The sequence below is a fragment of the Anolis sagrei genome, chromosome 6, assembly GCF_037176765.1.
Source record: "Anolis sagrei isolate rAnoSag1 chromosome 6, rAnoSag1.mat, whole genome shotgun sequence".
Taxonomy (NCBI): domain Eukaryota; kingdom Metazoa; phylum Chordata; class Lepidosauria; order Squamata; family Dactyloidae; genus Anolis; species Anolis sagrei.
The window spans coordinates 123,919,706-123,934,388 of record NC_090026.1 but is presented as its reverse complement, the minus strand read 5'-3'; the positions used below and the strand labels follow the sequence as shown (position 1 = coordinate 123,934,388).

Sequence of the window (14,683 nt, the reverse complement as noted above, 5' to 3'; positions counted from 1 at the left end):
GAGGCATCCCGGGTGTCCCGCTGGGCATATAGTGTTCTGTTGCCGCTGGGCCTGTATTTGGTTGGCTTTAAAATAGGATGTGTAACCTTTGCCCAGCGGGAAGCCAGGGGGCCAAAGGAGAAGTTCTCAGGGGCTTCCTTTACAAAAGAATCTTCAGATGGCTTGAGAAATACATCAAAGTCTTTATTAATGAAATCAAACAGGAACTTCAAGGCTTTCCTGATAAAATATTAGTTCTCTCAATCTTGTCCACAGGGGACAGGCACTATCTTCAATAACTTTTCTTTAAAGGAAAATTCCCCTTTTTAACTTCTCCCAGGCTGACTAAAATCCAACCCTCGCTGATGCGTGCTCCGCTACCGGGCCGAACTGCTTCTCAGACGCCGAGTGAACCTACCAGCAAGGCAGTGGAAGCTCTCCAGCTGGAGTTCTTTAGTCTTTAAGGCTGTTTTCCTGGAGTTGTTAAAGCTGTTCTCCCCTGGATTGCTTAAAGCTGTGGGAATGCTTCCCTGGCGTTCTTTCCCTGGAGATTCTTAAAGGTTGAAGCCTTTGTACAGGGGAAGTTACACACATCCTACACATTGGTTAACCTAGCTTAGACTAACTAACAAAATGGCTCACTTCCCTCCAAAGCCCAAAAAGGGGGCGGGACTAGAGAACCTAATAATAATTGACAAGCAATTGACCCAATAGCTGCAAAGTAAGGAAAGCCATCTAACCGCAAAGGCATAGAACTTTAAAATACATACAAATAGCAAGATAAGCTGGAGCTCCTGGTGCGGCTATCCCAGAACATATAGAGACCACGTCCTGTTAATAGACAATTGCTACAGGCCCAGTGTGTGACAGCACATCCACCATTCCTAATAGCCTAAGGGACCTGAGGCTGTTAGGAATGGTGGGAGCTGAAGTCCAAAACCCCTGGAGGGCCCAAGTTTGCCCATGGCTGCTTTAGAGAGCGTTTGGAACTGTGTTTTAAATCTCATTTTTCTTGTAGTATCCTGCCTGCTTGTGGATTCAGTCTAATTATCTTTACGCAATTATCACTCACGTACAATAAAGAGGTTTTTTTTAAAGAAAAGGGAGAAAGCAAATTTTCAATTAGGATCAAAGTAGTTGGGATGGGACTCAAAAGAAATCTTACATAAAAGGCAGTGTTGGCTTGCTGACTACATATTTAGTAGATTGCGAGGCAGAATGTCGTCTAATTGCCCATTTCCCTTGTTTCTGATGAGCAAAACCTTTTTATGTTATTAGCTTCCCAGTGTTTTGTACAGTGGTGAAACAACTCACCCTTATTTCGAAGTTGATAATGTAGAATCATCACAATCCATTTGCTTCTTCGCATTATTTTGTTTCCTGTAATAGCTCCTGAAATCCCATTTATTTATTTCCAGCTAAAAAACATACTCCACCCCTGCTTTGCATCCCCATTCCACAGCAAGACCACGCAAATTACTCTTTCCACATCGAGCGGCAACTAAACTGTTTCTTCGGAATCATATGGAATCTGATAAAGAAGAATGAAGTATTTCCTCCTTTGGAAGAGATTAACTGGGGAGAATACTACGTTTTGTTGAGGCTCAGCAGACTTGGATTCTCTTGGGCAGAAAAATGTAAGTCTTCACAATACTGTCTAAAACTGTTTGCTGTGGGGCAAATATGTGAAATAGTGGGGGAAATTTCATATTATGATGACTATGATCTTAAGCCACAGTGGGATTAATAAACATATGCATGCAGCATCAAAGCCATTTAGGAGTGATTTATTTATTTATTTATTTATTTATTGTGTCAGGAGCAACCAGACAGTTGTATTACATTCTTAACAAAACAAACAAACAGACAAAACACAAAGTTTGCAAGCTTGGTAGTTGATTAAATGTCCTTTGACCAGTATCTGGCCACTTGGAGTGCTTCTGGTGTTGCCGCAAGAAGGTCCTCCATTGTGCATGTGGCAGGGCTCAGGGTGCATTGCAGCAGGTGGTCAGTGGTTTGCTCTTCTCCACACTCGCATGTCATGGATTCCACTTTGTGGCCCCATTTCTTGAGGTTGGCTCTGCATCTCGTGGTGCCAGAGCGCGGTCTGTTCAGCGCCTTCCAAGTCGCCCAGTCTTCTGTGTGCCCAGGTTGGAGTCTCTCATTTGGTATCAGCCATTGGTTGAGGTTCTGGGTTTGAGCCTGCCACTTTTGGACTCTCACTTGCTGAGGTGTTCCAGCGAGTGTCTCTGTAGATCTTAGAAAACTATTTCTTGATTTAAGTCTTCCTGACTGTGAGAGCTGCTCAGCAGTGGAACTCTCTGCCCCTGAGTGTGGTAGAGGCTCCTTCTTTGGAAGCTTTTAAACAGAGGCTGGATGTCCATCTGTTGGGGGTGCTTTGAATGCAATTTTCCTGCTTCTTGGCAGGGGGTTGGACTGGATGGCCCATGAGGTCTCTTCCAACTCTATGATTCTATGTGATTGTTTTAATTGCTGTTTGAAACCTGTTTTACCTGCATGTATATGTGATTGTTTATGTTTAATGATTTAATGTTTAACGTATTTATAATCTGTTTTTTAAAATGTTTTGACATGCATCAAATTGTGCCAAGCTTTAAGCCGCACTGAGTCCCTCCTTGAGGTCAGATAGGATAGGATAAAAATACGGTAAATAAATAAGTAAATAAATAAAGCCAAATCACTTCTATCAGTGCAGTCACCAATTGATCACTTTGCCGTCTTTATTTATTATTTACAGTATTTCTATATCGTTTTTCTCACTCCTAGGGGGACTCAAAGTGGTTTACATATAACAGGCAAAAATTCAATGCCATACATTAGACACTGATGCGATGCCAATCCATAACAATCACAATAATAAAACCACGATCAAGCACAAATCAAAATTACACAGTACATAAGCAATCATTAAAACTGGGTTGTTGTAGGTTTTTTCGGGCTATATGGCCATGGTCTAGAGGCATACTCTCCTGACGTTTCGCCTGCATCTATGGCAAGCATCCTCAGAGGTAGTGAGGTCTGTTGGAACTAGGCAAAAGGGCTTATATATCTGTGGAATGACCAGGGTGAGACAAAGGACTCTTGTCTGCTGAAGCTAGGTGTGAATGTTTCAACTGACCACCTTGATTAGCATACAATGGCCTGACTGTGCCTGGGGCAAACTTTTGTTGAGAGGTAATTAGATGTCCCTGCCTGCTTCCTCTCTGTTGTTGTGCTGTTGGAGTTTTAGAGTTTTTTAATACTGGTAGCCAGATTTTGTTCATTTTCATGGTTTCCTCCTTTCAGTTGAAATTGTCCACATGCTTGTGGATTTCAATGGCTTCTCTGTGTAGTCTGACATGGTGGTTGTGAGAGTGGCCCAGCATTTCTGTGTTCTCAAATAAAATGCTGTGTCCAGGTTGGTTCATCAGGTGCTCTGCTATGGCTGATTTCTCTGGTTGAAGTAGTCTGCAGTGCCTTCCATGTTCCTTGATTCGTGTTTGGGCAATGCTGCTGCGTTTGGTGGTCCCTATGTAGACTTGTCCACAGCTGCATCGTATACGGTAGACTCCTGTAGAAATGAGAGGATCCTCTTGTCCTTTGCTGAACGTAGCATTTGTTGGATTTTCTTGGTGGGTCTGTAGATAGCTTGAAATCATTAAAACAATAATTTCTTGCAAAATTTTCCATTCTTAATTATTTTATATGTTTACTGTCTGCATTTTGCTAAAGCGTATGAATCTGCCTCACAATGCTTTTGGATATGGTAAGACCTCCTTATCCATGGATGTGATATCCAAGTTTTCACTTGCCCATTTGCCAAAAATACCCTTTTGCCTTGCTATGGGTCTCCTTAGGTCCTCCAGTGCTTGCTATGGTATGACTTCATGGGTGCCTATTAATTAGCAAGTTGTTTATCTAAGAGTTACTTCAGACAATGTAGCGTTTCAAGTGAGAAGCTAGGCCTGAGTTCTCTAGTTCTTCCTTCAAGTGAAGCTTTGGTTTTGGATTTCAGTTTCCTTAAAGTTTTGTATGTTCTTGCCTTTGTATTCCTGCTCAAGTTTTACTTGCTTCTTTACTTATGCTGTACTTGTGACCTTTTGGCTATTCCTGGACTGTGTTACCTTGGAATCTGCATGAGACATTTGGATTACTGTTTGGATTATCATATATTGCTAAACCTGTTGCAACTCAGAGTAAGCTTCACCTTGCTTCCAAACACCACCACACAAGAGCTGTAGTTTTATAGTTTATTGAGGAAAAAATCCAAGCCAAAATAAAGAATAAGCATTGCAAAGTTCCAAAGATTTAGGTTAAATGCAGAAAATAGTTCCAAAGATCTTCAGGTAAAAACAAGAGGCACAATCCTATAGGCAAAGTTCAAAACAGAGTCCAAGGTACAAGCAATGAAACAATTGCCCCAAGAATCACAATGCAAGAAATCCCAAGCGTGCTGCTTTTCCAACTAAGGTTATTCCATGAAGCTTTCAGGCTAATAAGCTACGTTGAACTGACACTTTCTTTTCATTTGCAAGAAGCCTAAATACCTTTCTAACATGAAAACATTATGCTCTCACCAACATGAAAGCATTGCGATAACCTTTCCCCGAGCTGGCTTCTTGTCTGCCGGACAGGCGAGAACTCCGCCTGACCCGCAAATCAAGACGAGCTTGCCGGGTCAGATCACTATCAAGGCTTTCTGCACTTTCAGTATCAGCGTGGGAAGGAGGCAAATGCCCCCCCCCCCACCTGTTTGTTATCTCCTTTGTTAAAATTATTTTCTTCTGAGAACCGCTGTGTTGACTCTGCACTGTCTGTGGGAGCCTCAAAAAAAGACCTAGAAGCAGGCCCAGAGATCTGAGGCACAGAAAAAGAGCCAGGGTTCTGAATCCCATCATCCTCATCATCAGAGAACATCTCAGCCACAACAAAACCTTTTTGAATTATAAATCAGCTTTCTTTATTTCTGATTTTTTTTGTCTGTTCTTTTAATGTGTTTCTACAATAAACTGTTTGCTTATATTCTGGACTCTTGTGTGGTGCTGTGGTCATGGGAGTTCCCAGGCCTGGAGTGCAGCAGTAATGTTATTGGTACAGTAGAGTCTCACTTATCCAACCTCTGCTCATCCTACATTCTGTATTATCCAACACAGTCTGCCTGCTGCCCAGATCCACAGCTGTTTCAATACATTGCGATATTTTGGTGCTAAATTCATGAATACAATAATTACTACATACCATTGCCACGTATTGAACTGCTTTTTCTGTCAATTTGTTGTAAAACATGATGTTTTTGGTGCTTAATTTGTAAAATCATAATGTAATTTGACATTTAATAGGCTTTTCCTTAATCACTCCTTATTATCCAACATTTTCGTTTATCCAATGTTCTGCCGGCCCATTTATGTTGAACAAATAAGACTCTACTGTAATATGACATGGGGAGTTTCTCCAAATGATTTAAATGATGTTACCTTTCTGTGGTTTGTAATAAATTATTCATTGTTTTTCTCAACAGTAGCAGTGCAAAAAAATGCCAAATTTTTCATTTTCAACGGCTAACAATTTCCTCCGTTTCACTCCTGAGTCCTTGGATGAAATTAGAAAGAGAATTGCTGAGAAGAAAGCCAAGCAAGCCAAAGCCTTAGAGGAGGGCAAGAGCGAAGAGCAAGAAGAAAATATCCAACCGCAGCTTGATCTGAAAGTTTTTAAAAAGCTGCCACATCTTTATGGGAAACCCCCTCCCTGGCTCATCGCAGAACCACTGGAGGATGTCGATCCCTATTACAAAGATCATGAGGTTATACTGTCTTTTTGAAAATATATATATAAGTTTTCCTATTAGTTCTATAAGGAAAAAATGAAGATGCTATATATTCTTACCAGGGGAGCCTGAATACAGTATGGCTCTCATATCTCCAAGTCCAATACCAGTGGTTTCATTTACATCAGCTAACAAAACATGTCCTCATTTATACAGTAAATGAAACATATGTATTATACATTATATCCGTGTTTCTCAACCTGGGGGTGGGGACCCCTGAGGGGGTCATGAGGGGGTGTCAGTAACACAGTATTTTCTTTTGGTCATGGGAGTTCTGTGTGGCAAGTTTGGCCCAATTCTCTTATTGGTGGGGTTCAGAATGCTCTTTGATTATAGATGAACTATAAATCCCAGCAACTACAACTCCCAAATGTCAAGGGCTATTTTCTCCAAACTCCACCAGTGTTCACATTTGGGCATATTGAGTATTCGTTTCAAGTTTGATCCAGATCCATCATTGCTTGAGTCCACAGTGCTCTCTGGATGTAGGTGAGCTACAACTTCAAAACTCAAGGTCAATGCCCATCAAACTCTTCCCGTGTTTTCTGTCAGTCATGAGAGTCCTGTGTGCCATGTTTGGTTCAATTCCATAGTTGGTGGAATTCAGAATGCTCTTTGATTGTAGGTGAACTATAAATCCCAGTAACTACATCTCTCAAATGACAAAATCAACCTCCCCCCAACCCCACCAGTATTCAAATTTGGGCGTATTGGCTATATGTGCCAAATTTAGTCCAGTGAATGAAAATAGATCCTGCATATCAAATATTTGCATTACGATTCACATCAGTATCAAAACTAGTTATGAAGTAGCAATGAAAACAGTGTTATGGTTGGGGCCACCACAACATAAGCAACTGTATTAAGGTATCGTAGCATTAGGAAGGTTGAGAAACACTGTATTATATGAAACGAATGTATATTATACATTATTTAATGTATATATTGTATAGTTTGAAACTTTTATAAGGGGTTGGTTTAGCCTCCAGTTGCCATTAAAACAGAATTACCGTGTCACGAAAGGATTCCTGTCCAAAAAGTGTGTCACCAACATGGAAAGTCTGGAAAGCTCTGCTATAGACAGAAGTTGCACATGGCATAGTTTTATCTTATTAAAGAATTTTCTAAATAATGTAACAAGCATGCACATTTATTTTGCAGACCTTCATGGTGATATCAGCCCGGAGAAGAATCTATCGGTTTACTGCCACAAAAGCATTTTTTTTACTTAGTCCTTTTCATCCATTGAGAAGATTAGCAATCAAAATTTTGATACACACATATCCTTTACATTGATAGCCCTCCTTCTAATTCTCTTACTACTTAATAGGAAATTGTTATTTATAATAATACTAGCTTGGGTCTTCGGCATTGCCTGGGTTATTTGAAAAAGTCATTTTTATTGTACAAAATGCATAAGTTCGTGGGTGAACTACAACTCACATCATGCTAAGTTAACCCCTTGAATCTCCATCAGTAGTTAAAGTTTGTCGTGTTGGGCAAGTTTGCTGTAGATGCATCATTGGTGGGGTTCAATGTGATCTCTGGTTGCAGGATAAACTACAGCTCCCACCATGGTGGGTCAGCCCCCTCAAATCCCTCCAGTAGGTTCAGTTGGCCATGGGGGTTCTGTGTGCCAAGTTTGGTCCAGATCCATCATCGCTGGTAGTCACAGTGTCTCTGAATGTCAGTTAACTACAATTTCCAGAAATAAAGGTCAGTTCTCCACAAACCCCTCCAGTATTGGGTTGTTGTAGTTTTTTCGGGCTCTATGGCCATGTTGTAGAAGCATTCTCTCCTGATGTTTCACCTGCATTTATGGCAGGCATCTTCAGAAGCTGCGAGGTCTGTTGGAAACTAGGAAAATTGGGTTTATATATCTGTGGAATGTCCAGGGTGGGAGAAAGAACTCTTGTCTGTTGGAGCTAGGTGTGAATGCTTCAATTGGCCACCTTGATTAGCATTTAATGGCCTGACAGTTTTTTTGGTGTGACTTGTTAGTGCCTGGGGGAATCCTTTGTTGATAGGTGATTAGCTGTCCCTGATTGTTTCCTCTCTGGAGTTGCCTTTTGTTTGAGTGTTGTTTTACTGTTATAATTTTAGACCTTTTTAAAATACTGGTAGCCAGATTTTGTTCATTTTCATGGTTTCCTCCTTTCTGTTGAAATTGTCCACATGCTTGTGGATTTCAATGGCTTCTCTGTGTAGCTTGACATGGTGGTTGTTGGTGTGGTCCAGCATTTCTGTATTCTCAAATAAAATGCTGTGTCCAGGTTGGTTCATCAGGTGCTCTGCTATGGCTGACTTCTCTGGCTGAAGTACTCTGCAGTGCCTTTCATGTTTCTTGATTCGTGTTTGGGCAATGCTGCTGCGTTAGGTGGTCCCTATGTAGACTTGTCCACAGTGGCATGGTATGCAGTAGACTCCAGCAGGAAAAAGAGTTGAAAAGAGTAGGAAAAGGTTGAGGAAGAGGCGGTGGATGGGATCATGCAAATTCCACACCAATTGAGAGACTAAGAAACACTGGGATATCTCTGTGGTAGAGGAAACAGGTAAAATCTAGGATGAAATTGTCCCCAGATGAAAGCATTCCTTGGGTGGTGAACAGTATGGTGTTTGGGGAGGACATTGGCAAGGGTTGGGCTACGTGTTCACGGCACTCGCTATAACTTGCAATGTCATTGGAGGGAGGGTCATTGGTGTCTCCTGAGTGGTGGGAACTATAGTTGTTAGTGGAGGCAGGAGCATGTGTAAGTGGTCACTCAAGATAGAGATGCTAATACCACCTCCCAAGTATTACCATAGCAAGGGAGAATCAGTAGATGATGAGGTATATTCCAGCAAAAACCTAAGTAAAGACTTTGGGTCTGGCTATACTGGTCCCAAAACCCCAAATCAGGTCAGAGGCCACATGACACTCGGGTACTTTGGGGCCCTAATGCAAGGTAAAAACGGGTGTCCCAGCTTTGTCCCATGATAACAGAAGTTGGGGGATGCTTTGGCATTTGTAAAACTGCTTATACCAGAGCTGGTTCTGACTCAAACCTGCCTTTCATAGCAACAATTATGCAGGACAAATAAAAACTAATAAAATTAGAAGGATATACCATGTTATTCCAGTAAATATTGTGAAGATATCAGTCATTCTTTCTCCATCTGAGAGGACTGCTATTTCCATAACTCATTGTTTACTTTCTTCATTACATTCATAACATGTGTTGTTCTCAGCTACTGTGGGTTTATGACTTTGAAAGATCCTCCATCATACTATTACATAACTGAGTAAGTATCACTACGCACTGTAATGCACTTTCCTCAAAAAGGAGTAACTATTCTAATGGACTGAATAAGTAAGACGAGACAAAGAGAATTAAAAGACTGTAAGGCAATGTGATGTGGGAGCCATGAGGTTTATTAGTACAGTAGTTTTTGTATATCTGGAAATGGGTAAAGATACGATGTTAGGGAGCTGTGACCATATCTCCTTTATTTCAATTTTCTTAATTAAAAAAGACACGTGTGCATTGTACAAGCATGATTTAGTAATGGGCTCAGAGTTTGATATAAGCTTAGATTCAATGATACAATGAAATACATCTCCACCTGTCTTGTTCCCGGGTTTCCTTTGGGAAGGGGCAGAAAGAATGAAGCAAGATGAGTCCTCTACACTTCCAATGATTTTGCTTTCATGGCTGCTTTGTTTTCTAGGATTTCTTTCACAGTCATTTACACAATTGAATTACTAGTAAAGGTGATGGCAAGAGGATTTGTTTTGAATGAGTTTACCTATCTCCGGGATCCCTGGAATGTCCTGGATTTCTTTGTATTAATTATGACGTAAGTTCACTTCTGATCTCCTATGTCGCAGGTCAAAATTTCCAGTGGTTGAAAGCTAAGCTAGAATCTTTCTCCTAGATCAGTGGTTCCCACACTTTTTTTGATCAGGGAACATTTGACCAGGGGCCACTTTTGTGACATAATGTAAAATAAACCATGTATAGATCACATTTGATCAGCTCACACACCTCCTTGCCAGAGAAAGAAAATATGCCACGCAGATGAACAATAAAGAACAAGTAGGGCTGTTGTAGGCTTTTTGTGGCTATATGGCCATGTTCTAGAGACATTCTCTCCTGACGTTTCGCCTGCATCTATGACAAGCATCCTCAGAGGATGCTTGCCATACCTCTGAGGATGCTTGCCATAGATGCAGGTGAAACGTCAGGAGAGAATGCCTCTAGAACATGGCCATATAGCCTGAAAAAAACTACAACAACCTAGTGATTCCGGCCATGAAAGCCTTTGACAATACAAAGAACAAGTAATTTACTCGTTCTAGAATGCCTCTAGAACATGGCCATATAGCCCGAAAAAACCTACAACAACCCAGTGATTCCAGCCATGAAAGCCTTCGACAATACAAAGAATTTACTCGTCTTAGTTCATAACAACATATGTAGAATATGATTAGTTGCACCAACCTACATAATGTACTTTTCTGAGAGATTTAAAATGGTCCTTTCTGTCTCTCTCTCTGCTTCTCTCTTCTTCTGTCTGCAGCTGCATAGCTCAAGCCTGAACAAAAATGTAACAGTATCCAAAAGTCCCAGGCTGAGCCATCACCCTGGGTATTGCCTGACCAATCAGCTTCATGCATCTTATTTTACAGTTGACACACACACATTAACTGATTGCTTGCATGCTCCAACAATTTAGACCAGGAACCACTTGGCCAGGGCTCACTTTGACAAGGGACCAGTCTCCAACATTAGTACCAAAAGGGTTACAAATCATTTGGTTTGGTTATTTGGGGTGTTGATTCAGAAAATTGCATTGGATAGACCACATCAGCTCTAGTTTCTGATACAGAACCTATGCCATCCAGTAGTCACCATCTGCTTGCCCACAGAAAACCATATTTGATCATCTAGAGCTGATGTGCCAGTAGTAATTTTTTTGTGAGTAGTCAGCCTCTCCCCTCCCAACATCCCCGTTGCCTCAGCACTATAAGAGGGTTTCGCGAGACCAGTCGCTCTCGTAACCGCGTGGTTTTGAGGCAATGGTGTAGTAATGGTGAGGTCGCAGACCATATTTTTGTTTTGCAGACCGCTGGTGGTCCACGGACCGCAGGTTAGGAACCACTGTCCTAGATTGAGCTGTTGAGACTTGCAGCCCAACAGTGTTTTGAGGACTGCATGATGCCTACTCCTGATACAGATCCTGACTTTCTAGAAGCTGCTTCTCTGTGATTTAAGAAACATGCTGTGTAATCTTTCTTTTAGAACTAGAAGATGTGACCCACTGTAGTTCTCCTCTGCTTTGTGTCTTCAAAGAGTTTTATATCAAGGCTTCTTCATATTTTGAAGAGAGAACTTGCATGGTGTAGTGGTTGAATATTGGACTATGGCCCTAGAGACCCCCACTCAGGCAAAGAATTTATTTATTTATTTATTTACAGCTTTTATATTTCGCCCTTCTCACCCCACAGGGGACTCAGGGCGGATTACAGTGTACACATATATGGCAAACATTCAATGCCAATTTTAACATACAACATATACAGACATACACAGAGGCTATTTAACTTTTTCTGGCTGCCAGGGGAGCTGTCGCTTTCATCGTCCATCTGCGATGCTGATGAAGCACTTCCGCATTCCCGCATGCTTCCCCGCTGGAATGCTTTGCTGGAGTCTTCTTTATGGCCTCATAAATCAGTTAATTTAGCCTCCTCACACTTTTAAGGTGGTACCTTGTTTTCCTACTTGACAGATGCAACTGTCTTTCGGGTTGCAAAGGTCGACAACAGGCTACACACAATTGGTTGGAAACCCATTCTAACCCAGGCTGGCTTCGAACTCATGACCTTTTGGTCACAGTGATCTTAATGCAGCTGACACTCAGCCAACTGCGCCACAATCAACCCTCTGGATGATCATGGGCAGGCCACTTCAATCTCATAGAGAAGCAAAGAACCCTCTGAATAAATCTTGCTCCAAAAACTCACGATAGGTTCACCTTAGGATCATTTATTGAAGTCACAAATAGCTTGTATGTGTTTCCAAATTCCCATCTGGCAGAATAAATGCAAATGGCAGAATAGAATGAATTCGGCTCAACCTTCTTTCATTCTTAACCTACATTTACTTTAGTGATTGTTGAAGCAGGGGTTGAGTTTGGAAGTTGCAACTGTGATAAATGGAGGCACAAAGGACTCTATGAAATAGGAACCATGTAGGAAGTTACTTTATACCATTGGGTCATCTGGCTCACTATTAGCTACATTTACTGGCGATGTTCTTCCAGAGATTCAAACAGAAGTTCTTTTTCCCATCCCATATTGACATGCTGAGGATTCAAGCTGGAAGCCTATGCATCCACCACCAAAGAATTTCTGTATATGAAGTTTTCTTATTTAAGCATCAGAACCCATGTTGTCCAGTCTGATAGCAGCCCCACAGAGTCCTTCTAGGCCACACTGCCTCTGATGCCGTTTGAAGGGAAGCTGCTTGAGACTTAATCTGGAATGTATGAAATGCAAATGTGTAGTCTACCCTTTAGTTGCGGTCCATTTACCACACAGTTTAGCAACCAATGTAGAAGACAAGTTAACGGTATAATGTCTTGCAATAGGCAGGAACCTATCTCTATGTGGTAAATGCTAACTGTACTTTTCAGTGAACTCAAAATTATCGTTGCTAAATTTTGTTTTAAAACTGTTTGTAATTTTCAGATATTTATACTTTCGTCAAGAGTTTGGTAGCATTGCTGCTCTCCGAATTTTCAGAGTACTGAGAACATTAAAAGCAATTTCTGTAATCCCAGGTGAGAACACGTGTGTGTGTGTGTTTATGTATGTATACAACAACTACAGACCAATCTCCAACCTCCCATTTTTGGGCAAGGTTCTGGAGCGGGTGGTTGCCTCGCAGCTTCAGGGATTCCTTGATGACACCGATTTTCTGGATCGCTCGCAGTCTGGTTTTAGGCCTGGGCACAGTACCGAGACGGCTTTGGTAGCCTTGGTGGATGACCTCCCAAGCTTGACAGGGTGAGTGTGACCCTGCTGGTTCTCTTGGAAATCTCAGTGGCTTTCGATACTATCGACCATGGTATCCTTCTGGGGAGGCTCTCTGGGATGGGACTCGGGGGCATGGTTTTACTGTGGCTCCAGTCCTTCCTGGAGGGCCGTTCCCAGATGGTGAAGCTGGGGGACACCTGCTTGGACCTCTGGCCATTGACCTGTGGGGTCCCGCAAGGTTCTATTCTGTCCCCCATGCTATTTAACATCTACATGAAACCGCTGGGAGAGGTCATCCGGAGTTTTGGAGTGCGGTGCCATCTCTACGCAGATGACACCCAACTCCACTACTCTTTTCCATCTGACTCCAAGGAAGCCCCGAGGATACTGGACCAGTGCCTGGCTGCTGTGGCAACCTGGAGGAGGAAGAACAAGCTGAGGATCAGTGCTTTGGGCTTGGCCTCATGTAAGCCGCACCGAGTCCCCATCGGGGAGATGGAGCGGGGTACAAATAAAGATGATGATGATGATGATGATGATTATTATTATTATTGGGATCATGTTCACGGATAACTCAGACATGGGCAAACTTTGGCCCTCTGGATGTTTTGGGCTTCCACAATTCCTAACAGCTGGTATGCTGGCTGGGATTTCTGGGAGTCCAAAACACCAGGAGGGAGGAAGTTTGCCTATGTCTGGATATTTCTTTGCTCCGTCCTACACATAACGTGGGATGCTCTAACAGTGCCTCTCTTCCATGAGTTCCTTGTGGAGCAGACTTAGGACACTGGTGCTGCAGATCTGTGAACATTGCTCCAGGCAAGGACCTATTTTGACCACACAATTTTTCACAAACAGTGGTTTTGGGTGTGACACATGTGACACAGCATCTTAAGCTAACAGATGAGAAATATAATCAATATGGCTCTAAACTCCATTCTTCCGGTTTCCATATAATATTGGTTTCTATATAATATTTTTTCTTTCTTCTTCTTCATAGGATTGAAAGTCATTATAGCCTCACTTCTTCAATCAGTGAAGAAGCTCGCAAATGTAATGCTGTTAACGGTTTTTTTCTTGGCCGTCTTTGCCCTTGTTGGCCTCCAGCTTTTCATGGGCAACTTAAAATATAAATGTGTCCATCAAGATTTCATTAACAACAGCTCATGTTCAGGTAAATTATATATCTTTCTCTATGTGCATAGATATTTTAAATGTATTGTAAACCAGTGACTCTCAAAATTTGGTCCCCCAAATATTTTTTTTTGCAAATAATGTTAAGACTTTTGATACTTTCAGTGAAATGTAAAGTCAAGATATAAACTATGCGCCTATATGATAAGAAATCTATGTTCTCTCCACAGGACACAGGAATTTTAGTGAAATAGCATACAACATAATTATGCTGCTTGGTTGTTCACCTGTTAAAAATCCTAGAAGTTCAATACATCAGAATGCTTCAGTAGAGTGCTTATGCCTAATCATCATTGTGGCAGCCCTATGACTAATCTGAGAGCCCTCCTCACCAATTTATAAATAAGTGATAACTATAGTCATTGTTTCTCAACATGGAGAAATGTTTTAATAACTTTTATTACTTTTGTTTCCAGAAAATTCCTTAATCTACCAGGAAATGAATGGTTCTTCTGATCCATTGTTATGTGGATACACCTCAGATCCAAAGTAATTAATATCCTTTAAAAGTTTAGACCAATTGTGGGGTGGGGCTTGTTAATAAATCAGGACCGTATCATAGAGTAGTGTTTCCTCTTTGTGCTGATACCAGTGAAAACCAGTCGCTCTATGGCTGACCTGTGTTGATTGAGGAGCAGGATCAGAATGTGCCATTTCCCTGTATTTAA

At 41.6% G+C, this 14,683-nt stretch overlaps 1 protein-coding gene across 1 annotated transcript in view; it reads left to right on the top strand.

Annotated features, from left to right (window-relative positions):
* Positions 1-340: 340 nt before the first annotated feature.
* Positions 341-14,683, top strand: part of LOC132779148 (sodium channel protein type 5 subunit alpha-like) — a gene marked incomplete at its 5' end in the record, with an annotated part of 60,223 nt that continues 45,880 nt past the window's right edge. Inside the window, 8 exons of the mRNA XM_067470578.1 lie at positions 341-377; positions 5,550-5,779; positions 6,965-7,083; positions 8,996-9,085; positions 9,512-9,640; positions 12,534-12,625; positions 13,822-14,042; positions 14,452-14,504. Coding sequence (XP_067326679.1) covers positions 341-377; positions 5,550-5,779; positions 6,965-7,083; positions 8,996-9,085; positions 9,512-9,640; positions 12,534-12,625; positions 13,822-14,042; positions 14,452-14,504 — 971 coding nt within the window. The remainder of the gene's footprint in view (positions 378-5,549; positions 5,780-6,964; positions 7,084-8,995; positions 9,086-9,511; positions 9,641-12,533; positions 12,626-13,821; positions 14,043-14,451; positions 14,505-14,683) is intronic.